We start from the raw sequence: 20,630 nt of genomic DNA, 5'->3' as shown, positions 1-20,630 counted from the left end.
CCTCTAAAGTGTTTCTAAGAAGTCTAAACATTTTTTACCCTAATGCATTCCCTGCTTTAAGGTAAAAATGTTTTAGTAAGAGAGTATCTCCCACGCTTTCCCCCCCCCGTACCCCCTTATACTTACCTGAGTCCTCACTCGAGCCAGAGCTGTGTCCGTCTGTAGCAGCTCTGTCCTCTCGCTTCCTGGTCTCACAGGCTTTGCTGCGGCAGCAGGAGCCTTTGCTGCGGCAGCAGGAGCCTTTGCTGCTGTCAGCCAAATCCTGTGATAAGAAAGCTGGGAGCAGGCCTGAGCTTTGCTGTGTTTATGGATGCAGGCAGCACAGCTCAGAATCAAGCCCACAGATGTGCCCCAATAGCAATAGCTTGAGGAGGAGAAAGGAGCACCAGTGGGGGAACTGAGAAGAGGTGGTTCAAGTGCTGCTCTGTACAATTCCATTGCACAGAGTAGGTAAGTTTATCAAGTTTGTTATTTAACCCCTTGACACCGACATAATGTAAAATATGAGGCCTTCTGCTTCAAGGGGTTGCACAGGGGTGATGCCGTGCCGGTACTGTTTTTTAGAGCCAATGGTTCGGCTTTATTGTAATAAAAACCAATGCGGCTAAGCAGCCGGAGGAGCTTATTACAAGCAGCAGGAGGGAAAGTTCCCCCTTTCGCTACCTTCCGCGGCTCGCCCAGGCACTCACATTACACCAGGAGGCCCGAGCGACCAGTCGACATGTCCGCCGGCTGGCTGGAGACCTGAACAAAGCATAATTAAGCGAATAAACATAAAATTGGCTCAAGTAACCTGGAAGCGATGTCATGACATTACTTCCGGTTTAATGCAACCTTAAAGGCACAAGATTTAAGAAAAAAAGGTCAGTATTTAAAACAGCCAATCTTGGCGTTTTGAATGCTTTTAAGTTGCAAAGGAGGGATTTGGTGTCGTATAGACCCAAGATCTCTCCAAAAAACACCTGACACATAACTATGGCTTTCACAAGGGATGTTTACAATCCTTGTGACAGAAATGAAAGTGATTAAAAAAAATTAAAAGGATAGTGTATAAATAAAATAAATAAGAAAAAAAAAAACATTTAAAGAGCTTCATCCCTTTGTGCTCGCAAGTAGAAGCAAACGCATACGTAAGTTGCGCCTGCGAATGTAAACAGTGTTCAAACCACACATGTGACCGATGGTCACAATCGTTAGAGCAAGGGCAATAAATCTAGTACTAGACCTCCTCTGTAACTCTAAACTGGTAACTGTTAAAATTTTTTAAAGTGTCACCTATGGAGATTTTTAAGTTCTGTAGTTGTCGCCATTCCACGAGTGTGCGCAAATTTGAAGCTCGACATGTTAGGTATCTACTTAATAACATATTTCTATTTGTTAGTGTAGCAGGATTTCCAGGCATTTGGCCTTATATGGGTTTGCCATTGTTACCGATAACACTTCCAACACATTTAAGTTGAAAACCCCAGTGTGAGAGCTGAGACAGTGACCATTCCTGGCATCTTTGGTTTGTTTTGTTTATTTTGTATTGGGGATGGGAGAAGGGAATGAGTGGGATACTCCTCTGGCTCAACTAGGTTTAACTGGGACACTTTGTGGAAAAATGCCTGTTAGCGCTGTCCTGACTTCAGCTGAATGCCGACCAACGCTTCCTGGCACTTGAAACTACTGTTTTGCTGAACTGTGCTGAAACTTCGACTTTAACTCCTTGGTTAACTCAGAAGATCCAGGACTGTAGTAACTCTTGCCTCTTGGCACTCCATCTAGCTAAAAAGTCCTGCAAGTGGCTCCCTCCAGCCCTTCACTGACTGAGGTAGCTCCGTGTAACTGCTTGTGCTGCTGCAACCCTTAACACTGTACACTTAACTCTTACGTTCCCAACCGCTGGCGCCCCTCTATACTTCAGGGTCCTCTCACTAGGCAACCCCTCTGACACTTCAGGGTCCTCTCACTAGGCACCCCCTTTGACACTAGCTGGCTCCTGGATCCCTGGGACCTTCACCGGAGTGGTCCCCTCTACATTAGGCAGACCCTCAGGGGCAATTCACAGTACTCATGAACTTGGCATGCTTTCCTGGAACTAAACCCCTCTATCTCCGCTGGTCTTCGGCACACCAGATCCCCTCTGCAGCTCAGCTCAGCTCTCTCTCTGGACTCTCAGACAGCCACTCGAGACACCTGATCCTTCTGACAGGAGGAGAGAAAGCCGTACCCTCCCTCCTGGGACTCTGCTTCCCGCCAAAGACGCTGCGTCGCGCGCTCCCCTCAGACTTATACCCACTCCCAAATTGGGTTTCCTCCACTGCCCAATGAGAACCCTTCTCATGGAGCCAGTGGGGAAACTCCCCAACCTCAATAGAAACACCTGGGAGACATGACAGCCCAGCTGAAAATCATGGCCCCGCTGTTAGGCAGCCAAGGCCCATTATACTTTGCCTAGCACCTACCATGTAGGGTGCTACATCAGTTTTTAATAACATCTCACACCACCCCTTTCTTACCTATGTATAAAGTAACATGTAATAATACATTTAGTCACGAACGAACAGTTTACACACAGAGATTGCGTCCTGTGAATCTGTTCCTGCATATGCAGAGTTAACTTTTATTTAGAGTCTCAACCAGAAATTTCTACAATAACTGACATTTTATGCTCTAGGGCAGGGATCCTCAAACTACGGCCCTCCATCTGTTGTGGAACTATATATACCATGAGGCATTGCAAAACTCTGGCATTCACATAAAGGACTAAGCATGATAGGAATTGTAGTTCCTGAACAACTTGAGGGCCATAGTTTGAAGACCCCTGCTCTAGGGTCTCGGTTAAAAAAAATACATAAAATGTTTGGGGGTTCTAAGTAATTTTCTAGCAAAAAATACTGATTTTAACTTGAAAGCAACAAGTGTCAGTAAAAGGTTTAGTCTTCAAGGCGGTAAAAAAATGACTTTACAATCACTTTAACTGTGTTATCACAGTTGGGAGCAGAAGGGTACAGTCTGTGAAAATAAGATACGTTTTTTGTTAGGATTTACATATGTACTTTAAATTCAAGAAGCTACTGCTCAAGCCCAAGAAAGCACTAAGAGGGATTGCACTAAGCAGTTATAAATTAGGAACTCTCTATGTATACCCATGTGCTTTTTAACTTGAGTAAAACAAGATTTCCAGATATTCCCCAGTGACAGTGTGTCATCATTGCACTTTCCTAAAGGTCATTTCTGTATTTGCTGACAGAGCAGAAAATGGACATATGCAATAGTGTTTATGTATACTCTATAATGTAGTGCTTACTAAACTATTTTCAGCTACCGATAGTAGATAGCCCATGAAGGTTGGGGAATGGGGAAAGATTTTGTTTTTTTTTTTTGATTATAAACTTTTATTGAAAAATATATTCAATACAAACAGTATAGTAAATGTAAAATTTACATAAAGGTGTTTCATCAATAAAATATTTTAAGTAATAGGCATGTGAAAAAAAACATACAAACGATAAAAAAGAAACAATAATTAAACAAAATATAAAATGTATATCCGTTCTTGATGGTAATATAGCGTTGTAAGAATGATAAAATATCCAAGAGTAGAGTGAGCAAGTTAACAGAATACGTGGGAAATCGTCAATATGTAGATTACCTCTTTCGCCTCAGTGAGAGGCGTCCAACTAACATAAACCATGGGCATGGTGTGGTGGAAAACAGAGACATCAAGTAATTGTACAGACAACATATGTTGATTGGTTAAGTTGATGTGATATTCATGTGGTTAGGGAACATTTGTATATGTACCAAGGAGTCCATTTTTGATCAAATTTGATCTTAGTGTTTGTGATGGTGTGATGGTATTGTTCCATTAGTCTTATATCTTCTATTCTACTGATGACCTGATCAAAGGGTATGAAAGTTTCTTTCCAGTGTTTGGAGATAACCCATAGCATTGCGATGCAAATGGTATGTGTTAGGCGTGTGAGGTCTGTGGTAATTTCTGGAATATTTTTGAAAAGTAGACATTGCAGGTGCAAGAGTGGAAATTTACATCCTGTAACTCTCTCTATTAGATTGAATACTTCCTGCCAGACATTTTTAATTTTGGGGCATTCCCAGAAAATATGTATCAGAGAGCCCACTTCATTACAACCTCTGAAACAATTTGGGGAGATCTCGGGGTAGAATTTATTCAATTTTTTGGGGGTATAATACCATCTCGTGAATATTTTAATAGCCGTTTCCCTCACTCCTAGGGATTTGGTTGTCTTACACATATTTATCCACATGTCTCGCCAGTCGGCTATTGATATAGCAGTCTGTAGTTCCGACTCCCATCTAACCATGTAACCAAGTTTTGTATCCGGATCACAATTGTTAAGTGAGGAATATATTGTAGAGATATGTCCCCTACTTAAGAGATCTTTTAGACAAATATGTTCCTATGTGCTGAGAGGAGATCCTGAAGGCTTAGGGTAGTGGGATTCAAAGAAGTTTTTGATAAGGTCATAATTGAGCTTTTCCGATAGTGGGATATTTTTGGTGTGTAGTAACGACTCAAAAGAGAGGAAAGTCCCACCATCATATAAGTCTAGTAATGAAGTCAAATTATTACCGGACCACCATGCGAATCTCTCAGGGGTAATAAATGCTTCAGAAAATCTGGGGTTTCCCAAAAAGGAGGTGCCGAGAGGGGGATGAGATGCGAAGGACCATTTTTTGATGACAAGTCTCCACATCCTGAGAGCGTCAGAAACGATTTTATTACGGGAGGAGATTTTGCGTATAGGGACTATGTGGTCCCATAGTAGCCCTGCTAAGTGGTATGGAGCGACTGAGTTTTCCTCAAAGTTAATCCAAGGTAGATCTGAGGAACGATCGTGCCAATGGGCCATTTGGGCCAATCTACTACTAATATAGTAAAACCATATATTAGGAAGGCCCAGACCTCCAGTACGTTGGTGATGATATAGTATGCTCGCTGCATACCTGGGTTTTTTGTTGCCCCAAACGAATTTATTGATTATAGATTGTAACTTGGTGATGTATGCTTTGGTAAGGTAAATGGGAAGCGCACGGAACAGGTATATAAATTTAGGAAGAATGGTCATTTTGATCGCTGTGATCTTACCTAGAAAAGATAGTTGGTATGAGGACCACATTTGGAGCATACCTCGTATCTTGGCAAGTAACGGAGGATAGTTGGATTGAAAAATAGAATTGTAATGTTTATTAAGTTGTATTCCCAGATATGAAATCTTCTCGGAGGCCCAGACAAACGGGAAAAGGGTCTTCAGATGTAGAGTGAAAGCAGCTATAGCACCATAGGTTTGAAATGGGATATCCAACAAGCTCACATAGGTGTGATGATTAAGTGAACACAAACATGATCATTTAGGGTCTATTTATAAATGTTTTCAACCAAGATTCATACAACTTTCATCAACTGGATTCAACATGCATGACTCCTGGGTGAAACTACACTGCTCAAAAAAATGAAAGAACAGAAGGATGCCACATCGTTTGATGGAAATGAAAATTATTAACCTACAGAGGGCTGAATTCAAACACACCCTTAAAATCAGAGTGAAAAAATGATGCAGCAGGCTAGTCCATTTTACTGAAATTTCATTGCAGCAACTCAAAATGGTACTCAAAAGTTTGTATGGCCCCCATGTGCTTATATGCATGCCTGACAACGTCTGGACATGCTCCTAATGAGACGACAGATGGTCTCCTGGGGTATTTCCTCCCAGATCTGTTCGGGTTCCTGGAGAACTGGGCCAACTTCTCAGTCGGCTACCGGCTCTTTAGTAGGGATAGACTGGTGTAGCCGGAGGGTGAGGGTGTAGCCGTACTGGGAGAGAAGATGGCCGAAAAGTTAGAGGGGCTTTTAAACTAGATGATGGTGGAGGATCCAGGGAGGTTCATTTGGTCTAGAGATGTGTGTATGAAGGAGGAGGAAGGTTCGTTTAGCTGTGTTGCAGTCACTCTTTTCAAGTGGTACCTTTGCTATTTCTGACTGCTCTGTGAAAGGAGGGTCAGAGCTTCTGATAAGCAGTTTTTTTGAACTGTCATGTGGTGGTTTTGATCATCTTCTTCCACCTCTGTGCACTGGTGATTGGAGGACTTCAATTATTTCACCTCTTTCAGAGACTTTATCTTGGGACTGTGTTGATATTTTAATATTTGTCGCTGCTCTCTTATTTTGATTTGTCATTAGGTGTGTAATCTACCTATATAGCTGGCTGCCTATTAGTTTCACTACAAAATATTTTGTTCTGAGCGCAGATACTTCCGTCTTTTATTCAGATGTAGAATTAGCCAGCGGGGAAGAGGTGCAACGGGCATTATTGGGGGCATTAGCGGTAGGGTGACCAGAGATCCAAAATCCAAGGTAGGTAGGTTGACAGATCGAAAGTGCAGCCTCGTAACATCTAATGAGGATAAAGTATGCAACCGGACAAAATTAGGAGGTTTGTATGCCAATGCTAGAAGTCTCGCCACCAAGATGGGAGAACTGGAGCTGCTAATGTATGAGGAGGATTTCGATTTTGTGGGAATTTTTGAGACTTGATTTGACATGATTGGCTGGCCACCATTCAGCAGTATTCCTTTTATTGCAGAGATAGAGAGGGTAAAAAAGGGGAGGGGTATGCCCTTATATCAAGAACAATGTGAAAGTGAATATGAGGGATGATGTCACGAATGGAGCTAGGGAGGAGGTAGAATCCCTATGGGTAGAGCTTCAAAGGGAAGGTACTATGGGGAAAGTAATATTAGGCGAATGCTATAAGCCCCCCAACCAGAGGGAGGATGGGGAGGCGGACCTCCTATCACAGCTTGGAATGGCAGCAAGGATGAGAAATGTCATTATAATGGGGGATTTTAATTATCCAGATATAGTCTGGGCAGAAGGAACCGCACATTCATCTAAGGCTCACCATTTCCAAAATGTTTTGAAGGACAATTTCTTGGGTCAGATGGTGAACGCACCATCAAGAAACAATGCGTTCCTAGACCTACTTATTACTAACAATACAGACCTGATCACGGATGTAGAAATACGGGGTAACTTAGGAAACAGTGACCATAGGTCAATTAGTTTTAGTGTAAATCATAGAAATAGGAAACACAAGGGTAATACAAGCACACTGAATTTCAAAAGAGACAACTTTCCTAAACTGCGCTCTTTGTTAGACGATAGAGAATGGGATAAAATCTTAGGAACAAAGAACATGAAGGAAAGGAAGCACCCTCATGGTTAACAGGAGACAGACTCAGAACTAGACTTGAAAAACTTAATAAACATAAATAAGCCACAGGGATCAGATGGCTTACACCCGAGGGTCCTTAAAGAACTCAGCCAGGTGATAGCCAGACCATTGTTCCTAATTTTTATGGATAGTCTACTGATGGGAATGGTACCAGCTGATTGTAAAAAAGCCAATGTGGTACCAATATTTTAAAAAAATATCCCTGAGATATATCCCTGGGAAGTACAGGCCGGGTAGACTAACATCAATATTGACATAAACACTCATACACACACTCATCATAGGTTGAACTGGATGGACTGGTGTCTTTTTTCAACTTCACTAACTATGTAACTATGTCTCTATGTAAGATCTGGACCAGGGCATCACTGAGCTCCTGAACAAACTGAGGTGCAACCTGGCGTCGTCGGATGCACCGAAACATAATGTACCAGAGGTGTCCTATTTGATTTAGGTCAGGTGAGCGTGGGGGCCATTCAATGGTCTCAATTGATCCATCCTCCAGGAACTGGTTGCATACTCTCACCACATGAGGCTTGGCATTGTTGTGCACCAGGTGGAACCCAGGACCCGCTGCACCAGCGTAGGGTCTGACAATGGGTCCAAGGATTTCATACTTATACCTAACAGCAGTCAGGGTGCCATTGTCTAGCCTGTAGAGGTCTGTGCATCGCTCCATGGATATGCCACCCCAGACCCTCACTGATCCACCACCAAACTGGTCATGCTGAACGATGTTACAGGCAGCATAACGCTCTCGACGGCTTCTCCAAACCCTTTCATGTCTGTCAAATGTGCTCAGGGTAAACCTGCTCTCATCTGTAAAAAGCACAGGGCGCCAGTGGCAGACCTGCCAATTCTGGTGTTCAATAGTAAATGCCAGTCGAGCTCCACGGTGCCAGGCAGTGAGCACAGGGCACACTTGAGGACATCGGGCCCTCAGGCCACCCTCATGAAGTCTGTATACGATTGTTTGGTCAGAGACATTCACACCAGTGGCCTGCTGGAGGTAATTTTGTAGGGCTCTGGAAGTGCTCATCATGTTCCTTCTTGCACAATGGAGTAGATACCAGTCCTGCTGATGGGTTAAGGACCTTCTATGGTCCTGTCCAGCTCTCCTAGAGTAACTGCCTGTCCCCTGGAATTTCCTCCATGCTCTTGAGGCTGTGCTGGGAGACACAGCAAGCCTTCTGGCAATGGCAGGTATTGATGTATCGTCCTGGAGGAGTTGGATTGCCTGTGCAAACTAGAGGGTCCAGGTATTGCCTTATGCTACCATTAGTGACACTAATCCTAGCCAAATGCAAAACTAGTGAAAAACAGTCAGAAAAGATAAGTAGGGAAAGAAAATGTAAGTGGCCTCCACCTATAAAACCATTCCTGTTTTAGAGGTCATCTTGTTGTTGCCCATCTAATGCACCTGTTGTTAATTTCATTAACACCAAATCAGCTGAAACTGATTAACAACCCCCTCTGCTACCTGGCTGACCAGATCAATATCCCAGGAGTTTAATTGACTTGATGCTATACTCTGATTAAAAAGCGTTCCTTTCATTTTTTTTGAGCAGTGTATGTGAAAACTTCTATAAACAGATCCCATAGTGTATACTTCACTGTACTGGCTAGGCCTATTTTCGCCTCAAAATGCCTAGCAAAGTACTTTATGTCCACATTCAGTGCATAGACTAGAGCATGTCAGTGTTTGGTAGACATCACAGTGGGGTTGATTTACTAAAACTGAAGAGTGCAAAATTTGGCGCAGCTCTGCATAGACACGAATCAGCTTCCAGATTTTTTTTTGTTATGGCTTAATTAAACAAGCTGAAGATAGAAAATGATTGGCTACTACGCCGAGCTGCACCAGATTTTTTTTACTCTACAGTCTTAGTAAATCATCTCCCTTGTGTCATTTGTATCAATGCATAACTCCAACAGATGGCATGGAATGTGAGCAGAGAAATGTGGAGATCAATGGGTTGACTCATCTTGTCTTATTTCTTTCAAGGACTCCAGCAGACAAATCCCAAAATCCTGGCTACTAGAAAGCTAAGAAATGGAATCTTACTCACCATGCAGCATTTTCTTTAAAATAAATGAACACTTTATTTTTAGATAATGAAGAATTGTAGAAGCCCATGGCTTTATCAGCCTGCATACATTTACCCCTAAAAATTTTTGTAGGGACCAAAAAAAATAATGGATTACATTCATACCCCATATCCTGGGATCCCAGGCTCTCCTTCTGGCCCCATGGCTCCTAGATGGCCCTGTCAGAACACAAAGATATAACTGTTATATATATGATGCAATGGGTTGATTTACTAAAACTGGAGAGTGCAAAATCTGGTGCAGCTCTGCATAGAAACCAATCAGCTTCCAGTTGTTTTTTTTTTTTGTCAAAGCTTAATTGAATAAGCTGATTGGTTACCATGCACAGCTGCACCAGATTTTGCACTCTCCAGTTTTAATAAATCAACCCCAATGTTTCCTGTACTGGGATGTACAGGATATTCAGACATCTGATTATCAAAAGCTTTTTATTTGTCCCACTTGGAAAAAATAAGACATCTTCCTGTGTGATCGTGTGGGAAGATAGTGAGCTCTTAACTAGCTATGCCCTCTGGAACTGGGAGGAAAGATTTAGCTCACAGGATAATTGCCATTCTTTGATCTAAACACAGAGTTTACTTTACAGAGGCAGATAAACACAGGGCCAGCTTCTGCATCTTGTAAATGTAATGAGTGTGATTGCACAAAGATGATGCAAGCCTCATTCAGGTTTGTGAAAACCAACCGCTAGTCCTCGTGTTCCTCGCGACCCTTTGGGGCCCGATTTGCCCTGCTGTCCCTGGTCACCGATGCTCCCAATTTCTCCAACTGGCCCCATTTGTCCTTTTTCTCCCTGTGGACAGAAGTGATGCAATATTAATGATGAGGGTTAATACTTTTTCATAGGCTCTTATTCATGAAAGGACTTCGCAGTGTAGAAATCACATGTGCTAAGTTCACATCTGTAGTATTTTAGAATTACATGGAAATAAGGAATCAAAAAATAATTTGGCAGGTGCTAATGAGGCAGAATGATGTTAAAGGCCAACTCTGGACAATTTTTCAATCTAAAAAAGCATCTATACAAAGTGAAAATCGTAGTTGAATTTCCTAGGGGACTAAGTGTATGTAGTTATTGGTCCTGTTCCTGATCTGTAGGGTGGTGGCTGAGTCAGAGTGGTGGACAGCTTCCCTACCCCCCGCCACTGCTGTTCGACCATGATGCTCACAAGGAGACAAATGTCCAACTAGGTGTGAGTGGAAGTAAACACACAGAGGGGGCATTGTGTTTCTGTTGAATTTCTGACTTCTCACCCTCCTGGTCAGCCCCACTCTTTACCAGTTTCAGTGTACTCTTGTTCACACTCCATCCTCACCTGGAACATGGCTCCCTTCCCACCCCCTAGTCAGTCCCACTTTATACACTCACCGGTCACTTTATTACACCTGTTCAATGGCTTTGTAATACAAATTGCTAATCAGCCAATCACATAGCAGAAACTCAATGCATTTAGGCATCTAGACGTGGTGAAGATGACTTGCCATTTCTCTGATGTTCATTGACGGACACAGCTCCTGATCTTCATAACCATTGGGTTATACTGCCCCCTACAGGAGTAGTATACTAGGCAGAAAAAGAATCCGGCTACGCCTATAGGCAGTCCCAGGAGGTATACTCCCTCTCTCTGCTATAGGTACTCAGTTTTGTTACTAGCGAAGTCAGAAGAATTACAAATCCCCAGAGGGGTGGGTGCTGTGTCCGTCAACGAACATCACAGAAATGGATTTTACGGTAAGTCAAAAATCCCATTTTCTCTTTCGTTCATTGATGGACACAGCTCCTGATCTTCATAACCATAGTGACGTCCCAAAGCAGTGTTAAACATGAGGGGTGGGATCCGCAAAAAAATTCCCAAGGCCAAACAGTAGCCAACCAGGCAACAGGAGCTCAACCAAAACAACTAGAGCCCACCTGGAAAAAAAAAACAATACACCCTAAAAGAGGATCAAGTCCTCTAAACAGCAGCCTGCAAAACCTTGCAGCCAAAAGTGCCCAAGTAGAGTGCGCCTTGACAGGGAAAGGAGGAACCTGACTCCTGATGGAATAGGCCTGAATAACCGTCTGTCTGATCCATCTAGAAATGGTCGCAGAGGAAGCAGACAACCCTTTCTGAGGCCCATCCGTGAGCATAGTGAGTCTGACTTCCTAAAAGACTTCGTAGCTGCAAGGCATGCAAGGCAATATCCTTCGGATGTTTCGGCCTGAGACACAGGGAAGGCAACACAATGTCTTCATTCAAATGAAAATCAGAGACAACCTTCGAGAAGAATGACAGACAGGGGCGAAGAAGTACCTTATCTCTGTGAATCACCAAGTAAGGTGAATGACAGGATAACACCGCCAGTTCGGACACCCTGCGCACAGAGGTGATAGCCACCAAGCAAGGGAATCTCCGAAAAAATCTCAAAGGGAGGCTTCTGGAGGACCGAAAGCACCAAATTGAGATCCCAAGGCGGCAAGGGAGACCGCACTGGGGGAACCAAATTTCGGACACCCTGAAGAAAGGTACGCACCAGGGAATGTGCGTAGACCCTGCCAAGGGTCATTGGAAGTAGACCGCCAAATCCGACATCTGGCCCTTGATGGTACACAAAGCCAATTTCGGTTCAACCCCGCATTGAAGATCCGAGCCACCGTAAAAAGAGCGAGGGTGAATCTCAAGACTCACACTATGCAATGTACGTCTTCCATGTTTGATGGTAGATCTTCCTAGAAGTAGATTTCCTAGCTTTTAACAGCGTTGAAATCATTGACTCAGGTAAACCTCTATCCATCAGCGTCTGGCGTTCAGCAGCCAAGCCGTCAAAGCCAGCAACTGTAAAGCAGAATGGTAGATTGGTCCTTGAGACAGCAGAACCTACCTGAGAAGAAGCTTCCAAGGAACGTCAAGGTCCAGTCGCACCAAATCGGCATACCAAGCCCGGCGATGCCACTAAGAGGTCTAGAATTCATTCTGCCTTGATCCTAGGTATAAGTTTCGGCAGAAGCTTGAGAGGGGGGAAGGCGTAAATCAGACGATACTGACCCCACAGGGCCACCAGCACGTCTGTGGCATCTACCAGAGGATCCCGTGACCGAGCCACAAACCTCTGCACCTATCTGTTCAGCTGGGACGCCAACAGATCCAACTCAGGGATGCCCCACTGGAGACACAACTGATAAAACACCTCCGGATGAAGGGACACTCCTCATGGTCCAATGTCTGCTGATTGAGTTAATCCCCTTGCCAGTTTTTTACCCCAGGGATGTACACTGCGGAGAGGGCTGGAACAAATCGTTCTGCCCACCTTAGAACGCCGGCTACCTACCGAGCCACCAGGACACTTTACGTGCCCCCTTGGTGATTGACATAAGCCAAGGCCATGGCACTGTCTGATTGAATACACACTGGACATCCCTAAAGACGATCCGTCCAATGGTCCAGGCACAGTCTGATTGCTCGTAGTTCCAAGACAGTGATCGGTAGTCTGGACTCTTCCAGTGTCCAGATCCCCTGGGCATCCAGAGACTGCAGAGTTTTGTCCCATTTGGACAGAATCTCCCTTTGCAGGGACCCGGTATGGAACTATGCAAAAATTGAACCATCAGGCCCAGGACCCGCATGCAAGTCCATAGGGATGACCATCTGCTGGACAGCAGGAGAGGAATTGAAGCCTGCAATTCCTGGAGCTTGTCCAGAGGAAGGAGCACTCTGGCTAAGTCCAGAGTCAGACCCAGATAGTCCAGCTTGTGGACGGAGTCAAAGCAGACTTCTGAAGATTCAGAATCCAGCTGAACTCCTTCAGAGTTCGTATGGTGATTTCCAGGTTTTCCACCAGAGCAATAGGGGACTCCACTCGCAGAATGAGGTTGTCCAAGTAGCCCAGTACCGCAATCCCCTGTTGGCATAACAACGCTAGGACCGGGGCTAACACTTTTGTCAAGACCCGAGGAGCAGAGGCGAGACCAAAGGGTAACGCCACAAACTGATATTGTTCCTCTCCCACGGCAAAGCTGAGGAAGGACTGGTGACCGGCACATATTGGAATGTGAAGGTAAGCATCCTCAATGTCGATAGAGTCAAGAAAATCCCCCTGATGCAGGGATGCCAATCTTGTAGCCTGGTGGACCCTGGGGAAGTCCACAGGTCCGGAAACCAAAGAAGATGCCCCCCCCCCACCCCTGGTACTGATGAGGGCGCACCTTCATGCTGAAGGAGCCTTGTCTGCCGGTCTGGAGAAGTCTGCTCTCAGCTTGCCAGAGCAGGTTTATTTGGATCCTCCAGAAGAGGCCCTGAAAGGCTTTGAGCCCTTGTCAGACAACCCAGAGGGACGAAAAAACTTCTTATGGGCCGAGAAGGAGGGACCACATCTACGACGTGCTCCTTGCCCTTAGTAGCCTGGGGAAGAAAAGTACTCTTTCCCCCTGTGAGACTTTTAATAAAGTCATCCAGGGCAGCCCCAAACCTGCGATCCCCTTGAAAGGGGAGATCAGGCAAGGCCTTTTTAGAAGTTTGAGCAGCAGACCAGCATTTAAGACAAAAGACAACCCGAAAGACCACTGCTGAAACAGAGAGCCGACCCACTAGGGAAGCTGCATCCAAAGAGGCATCACAGATAAACTGCAGCTCCTGGACCAGCTGGTCCACAAGCTCAACAAAGGCGGGGGGGGAGCTGTTCTCCCTCTAGGTCATGATGTAAAAGCTTAGCCCATTCGGTCAGAGTTTGCAACACAAGGGCAATGGTGAATATCGGCCTCATTGCCAAACCAGCCCGAGTGTATATATTACAGCCCCAGCCTCCGCCTTCCTGTCAGCCTGATCTTTAAAGGCTGGGGACTCTTCAACCGGAATAATGGTTGCCTTGTTCAATCTGGAACCTGGAAGGTCCACCACCGGTGGAACAGTCCACTTCCTAATAAGGGACTCCTCATAATGCCTAGTAAATCGCTTAGGGACCCCAGGGGGACGCTTTGGTTGTCCCCACTCTTTAGCGACAATTCTGTCAAAATCACTCTGGATGGTTTGTGAGTGCCAAAGGGAACCTGTGCCTCCGTTGCAGCTGCGGCTGCATCCTCCATCTTCAAGGTCTCATGCACAGATACAATCAGTGCATCCAGCAAAGCCTTTTCTTGTGCGGTTGCAGATGTGGAGGAATCATCCTCATTATCTGAGGGTTCCAGGCGTGTGGTCCCAGATCCAGCAGAGTGACCCAAGTCTGCGGCGGCTGAATCCGATTCGTCGCCCGAAAACCACCTCCACCCAGGACACAAATGACTCAAGGACCGCGCCGTCAGTGCATCAATGGATGGTTGGGACCCGGAGGGCCCCGCAGCCTCAGAGAGGGGGTCAGGTGGGGAGATGTGCTCCAAAGACTCCATGAGTCATCGGGGGGACCCCAAAAAAAGTGTACACTGCACAGGGACAGCCCCCACTGCGCTGGCAGCACTACCTGGTCGCCAGGCACAAAGCGATCCTCAGCAGAGAAGGAGAGAACCCCACCAGACTCACCACCCAGCAGAAACAGGCAATTGTAACCACCAGGACAGTCCTCACTCCATGTGCAGCGATCAGGAAGTGAAAAGATCCAGAAGTCAGCACTGGGGGATGAGGAGGGGCTCCCACCGCCGATGGCAAACCACAAAAAATGGCCGCCCGACTACAGAAACATGGCCACCATGCATAGAAACACACAGGCTACAGCAAAATGGCAGCACAGCACGGCACAGCGTGGCTCCTGGGGACCCAGGAGGGATCCTTATCCCTCAAGGACAGACCCAGGCAGGACGGGGGGACCTGGCAGGAGCCCCCACCAGGTACAACCCCCCCGCACAGCCGATTGTTCCTTGCCAGCGGCACACTTCCCCCCGCCCCCATTGCCAGCAAACCCCCCCCCCCCTCAGGAGGTGGACCAGACCAGTTTTTGCAGATGACACAAAATTGGCCAGGGGGCAATAACTGCACAGCATGAAGCAGATATCCTACAGAATGACCTGGACAAAATAATGGAGTGGGCAACGACATGGCAAATGAGGTTTAATGTGGAGAAGTGTAAGGTTTTGCACTTGGGGACTAAAAACATAAAAACACAATACACGTTAGGATCCCCTTGGGGGAATCAAAACTGGAGAAGGATCTGGTAGTCTTGGTTGATGATAGATTAGGCAACAGCATGCAATGTCAAGCGGCAGCTGCCAAAGCCAGCAGAATATTAGCATGCATAAAGAAAGGGATGTATTCCAGAGATAAGACTATAATCCTTCCACTTTATAAAACTCTGGTCTGACCGCATCTGGAGTATTCTGTCCAGTTCTGGTCACCAGTCCTCAGGAGGGATGCCAGCCAGCCAGCCATCCACCACAGGGTGCCAGCAAGCCAGCCACCCAGCACAGGGTGCCAGACAGCCACCCACCACAGGGTGCCAGCCAGCCACCCACCACAGGGTGCCAGCAAACCAGCTTCAGTACCAGATTTGTATCAAAAATTGTCTTTATTTTTCAAAACTTTAAATGTACAAAATATCGGCCCATATCGGCTGATATGGATACGTTGTGACCAAAATATCGGTATCGGTATCGGCCCTGAAAAAAAACATATCGGTCTATCCTTACTTTAAAACAGTTCTGAAGGCAAAAGGGGTCAAACCCCGTACTAGCAAGGTGTACCTAATCAAGTGGCCGGTGAGTGTATATACAGTACACACCATTTAGTGTTCCAAAATAATGTATTTTCCATAATATAAAGAAATCACCTTTTTGCCTGGACGACCTCTTTGCCCTGGGTTTCCTTGTTTTCCCTCTGAGCCCTGTTTGCTCATAAAAGACAAAATTCAATGATTAAACATAAAAATATTAGTTAAAAAAAAAAAATAAAAGACTGAGGGCAACAAATCATTTATTAAAACAGTATTTTGTTATTCACACCAAAAATTTCCACTGTGCAGCAATAAGTAGAGACAACTCCAGCCTGCATTTTATGAATGGCTTGTAAAAATGCTGTGTCCAGTGAAAAGCAGATAGCGATATCTGATCTCTGCTATAGATAGACACCTAAAGCCACTATAGTACACACAGGCCGAATGTCAGGTGGTCGGTTTAATAGAAACTGGCTGAAATTCAGCCTGTGTGTACTAGGCTTTAAGAAGGCTTCTATCAAAGAGGAATGGCCGACTCCGGCTCCCGATCAGCACTCTCAGCTAATGTCGGGAGGGGAATATTCCCCTTTTAGAACACAATAGAACAGCAGGAGAGATCGCTGTACTAACATTTGATTGTTAGTACAGCGGCTCCATCCTGACCTGTCAGTTTTTTTTTTAGTTCAGCCCGCTGGATTTAAAAAAAAATAAATAAATAGTAGTGTCTACTACATAAAACTGATCATAAAACTGCAGAAAACCTACTTACAGGTAATCCCATTATGCCAGGCCCTCCGACAGACCCCTGTATTCCTGCTATCCCAGCCTCTCCCTTTTCACCAGTCTCTCCTTGAAGGCCAGCGTCTCCTGGTTCTCCCTTCAAAACAAGTTTGAGCACTTATTTACATGACACACTTACTGAGAGTTGAAGGGAAAAAAAAAGACACATTGCGTAATATAACAAATGTCATTCGATGACAGATAGACAGGATGGGAATGACAGATAGACAGGATGGCATGAGTTTACCTTTGGGCCATCTTTTCCTTGAACACCTTCTTCCCCTGGTGGACCTGGTTCTCCCTGTTCAGTGCAAACAAAGATGTATAGTTTATTCAAGCCAAACGTATTTAATTGGTTTAAATGATTATTTAATATAAAACTAAGGCCCCCTTTCACACATGCGGGCCGTTTAGATCCGCCTGTCAGTTTTTCAGGTGGATCTGAACGGATGCCCCATGCATCTCTATGGGACAGCGGATGTAAGCGGAGACATGTCCACTGACATTGGATCCAATTCAATCCTGTCCTTCAAATCCGGACAGATGGAAACCCTATTTTCCATCCGTCTGGCGGATTGGATTGGATGGGATCGGAAGAGAACGAACAGGCAGTCCGTTCTCATCCGATTCCCCCATAGAGGACAGCGGAGATCCGACACCTCCGTCTCCGCACACGGAGCGGAGATGGAGCTGTCATCGGTGGATCGGCCCCCCGCTGAGCAGAACGGCTCCGTCGACGGAACGGAGCCGTGTGAAAGGGGCCTTAAGTGTAACCTTAACATTGAACTTCTCTTAGTACTGGTTCACATATATGCTATGCGGGAACCCTGTGAACCCACTGGCGGGTTCCCCCATCGCATTCAAATCGCAGGCAGTTCACACTGCCATATGCGAATTGCTGGGGGTGTCAATACAAAGTTAATGACACCCCCAGATCAGTTCACATATCGCAGTGCGAACTGTCAGTCCAGACATGAGTCGAATTGCATAGGTGTGAATCACCATGCGATTCAATTTTGCTGCGGACCCAAAAAAGGGTCCTGTGTGTGTTGTGTCCGAATCCGATGCAAATTCAGCCATACAAACTGTATGGCTGAATTTGCATCGCACAGACATCGCATGTGATTTTCAAAGCAGTGCGCTGCGAATCACATGCGATGTCTGTCATCGCTATAGTGTGAACCGGGACTTACAGTATTTGCTTCCTCTTTTTGTCTGTGTAATATAACATTGGAAGTATTTTGTTATATCTGTTTACTACATGCAAAAAAATTAAAAATGTTGATCATGGCAGAAATGTAGAGCTGTCATGTGTCCTCTGCACACTTCCTGTGTTATCTTAAAGAGCCCTCCTAGTTCTTACCTATTATAGCATTATTAACCTTTATGCTGTGGAGATCCGAGAGTAAGAGTGGTTGAGTGGTTGTTGCACAAAACATACTGAGCAGTGCTGACACCACCCAGTCCACAATATGCTGTGTGATGTCAGCCCACAAAAGAGCTTAAGAGCTGAGTGCATTTCTGGCAGAGCAACAGGTATTTTTCTTACTTGCCAGGGATAAACACAGGAGTTATGCATGTATTGCAGATATGTACTGCACATGTTTTAATTTATCTTGCCTTGACATATGCTTTAAATTCTAGTTCTTGGCACATGCTGGAGAGTTAAACCACCTGACACTTTCTAAATAGCACTTGGACTCTGTAGGTGACATCTTTGCCCTAGAGTTCCTGGGACTGCACACCTGGATTTGTGTTAGTTATTTTCCATTATGAAGAATGCATCAGGTAGAGATGAGACACCCAAAACTCTCAGGGGGACAGGAATTACAGCAAGAAGAGCTCAGCTTTGGAGTATCCAAGACATATAAAAGTCAGGGGCTGACTCAGCCAACATAGCCCCCTTTAAAACGTTCATACGGTATTACTTAGGAGTTGGACGATTCTTAAAAAAGGAATAGGACTTGTTGAAATGTGCTTTATTGACAGGCAGTGAGGAGGTATTACAAGTGCATCTTAAAAAATAGAATATCGTTAAAAAGTTAATTTATTTCAGTAATTCAATTCAAAAAGTTACATAGTTACATAGTTTGTGAGGTTGAAAAAAGACATCAGTCCATCCAGTTCAACCTATGATGTGTGTGTGTGTTTGCTGTTAACCGTACATTGTATACCCCTGTATGTTGTGGTCTTTAACCGGTTGCCGACCGCCGCACGACTATTTACTGCGGCGGCCAGCCCCGGCCAGGCAGAGTGACGTAGGGGTACGTCACTCGCCTGTCACTGACTTGTGAGCCAATTGCGGGCGGGCACGAGCCCGCCGAGGCGCGCGCCCGCCCCGGCTCGTTCACTGACAAGTCAGTGTGTGTGACCGGCGGACCCGATCGTCCGCCGGTCACTCACGATTGCTCCGGTGAAGGGAGAAAGGCGGACGGCTTATGTAAACAAGCCGCCCGTCATTCTCCCTGGTGTAAAAATGAAGATCAGACGGTTCTACTATGTAGGACCGTTGATCTTTGTTTTTACACCAATAGCCATGTCCCACTACAGTTAGAAACACGCCCCTAGGACACACTTAACCCCTCCCTCTCCAAAACAGTTAACCCCTTCCCTGCCAGTGTCATTTTTGCAGTAACAGTGCATATGTATAGCACTGATTACTGCAGTAATGTCACTGGTAACCCCAAAAGTGTAAAAAATGTCAGTCAAGGGTCCGATCTGTCCGCCGCAATGTCGCAGTACCGAAAAAAAATCGCAGATCGCCTCCATTACGCGTTAAAAAAAAAACACCAAAAATGACAAAAATCTTTCCCTTTGTTAGTAAACGCGATAACTTTTGCGCAAACCAATCAAAATACGCTTTTTGCGATTTTTTTTACCAAACATATGTAGCATAAAACAAATTGGCTGAAAATGTTAAAAAATTTTGATTTTTACATTTTTTTGGGGGGGAATTTCATATAAAAAAATTTGAAAAATATTGTTATTTTTGCAAAATTGACGCTCTTTTTTTGTTTATAGCGCATGATCAAAAAATTGCACAGGTGTTCAAATACCACCAAAAGAAAGCTCTGTTTGTGGGGAAAGAAAGGACGTCAAATTCGTTTAGGTACAGCTTCGCACGACCGCGCAATTGTCCGTTAAAGTCACGCAGTAAAAAAACGCAAAAAACCCCCTGGTCTTTTAGCAGCCAAATCCTCCGGGGCTTAAGTGGTTAACGTGCCCATCTAATAGTTTTTTGAAACTATCGATGCTCCCTGCTGATACGACTGCTTGTGGAAGCGAATTCCACATCCTTACTGCTCTGACAGTGAAGAACCCCATCGTTACAAAAGTGAAACTCATATATTAGATTCATAACACACAGAGTGATATATTTCAAGAAAGCATTTCTTTCTTTTATTTTGATGAATATGGCTTACAGCTAGTGAAAACCCAGAATTCAGTATCTCAGAAAATTAGAATATTGTGAAAAAGTTTAATATTGTAGACTCATGGTGTCACTCTCTAATCAGCTAATTAACTCAAAACCCCCTATAAAGGTTTCTTGAGGCTTTAAATGGTCTCTCAGTCTGGTTCAGTAGGTTACACAATCATGGGTAAGACTGCTGACTTGACAGTTGTCCAAAAGGCAGTCATTGACACCCTCCACAAAGAGGATAAGTCACAAAAGGTCATTGCTAAAGAGGCTGGCTGTTCACAGAGTGCTTTATCCAAGCATATTAATGGAAAGTTGAGTGGAAGGAAAAAGTGTAGTAGAAAAAGGTGCACAACAGGGAATTAGTGCAGCCTTGGGAGGATTGTGAAGCAAAGGCCATTCAAGAATGTGGGGGAGATTCACAAGGAGTGGACTACGGCTGGTGTCAG

At 44.9% G+C, this 20,630-nt stretch overlaps 1 protein-coding gene across 1 annotated transcript in view; it reads right to left on the bottom strand.

Moving 5' to 3' along the window:
* The window catches only part of COL24A1 (collagen type XXIV alpha 1 chain), a 417,206-nt gene that overhangs the window by 69,417 nt on the left and 327,159 nt on the right, over positions 1-20,630 (bottom strand). Inside the window, exons 36-40 of the mRNA XM_082265511.1 lie at positions 17,011-17,064; positions 16,753-16,860; positions 16,101-16,154; positions 10,057-10,164; positions 9,476-9,529 (exon numbers count right to left, since the gene is read on the bottom strand). Coding sequence (XP_082121637.1) covers positions 9,476-9,529; positions 10,057-10,164; positions 16,101-16,154; positions 16,753-16,860; positions 17,011-17,064 — 378 coding nt within the window. The remainder of the gene's footprint in view (positions 1-9,475; positions 9,530-10,056; positions 10,165-16,100; positions 16,155-16,752; positions 16,861-17,010; positions 17,065-20,630) is intronic.

This window comes from Pelophylax lessonae, assembly GCF_965119305.1.
Source record: "Pelophylax lessonae genome assembly, chromosome: 8".
In the NCBI taxonomy this organism is placed as follows: Eukaryota; Metazoa; Chordata; class Amphibia; order Anura; family Ranidae; genus Pelophylax; species Pelophylax lessonae.
Note: the sequence above shows the minus strand (reverse complement) of the source record. Positions and strands in the feature narration are given on the sequence as shown.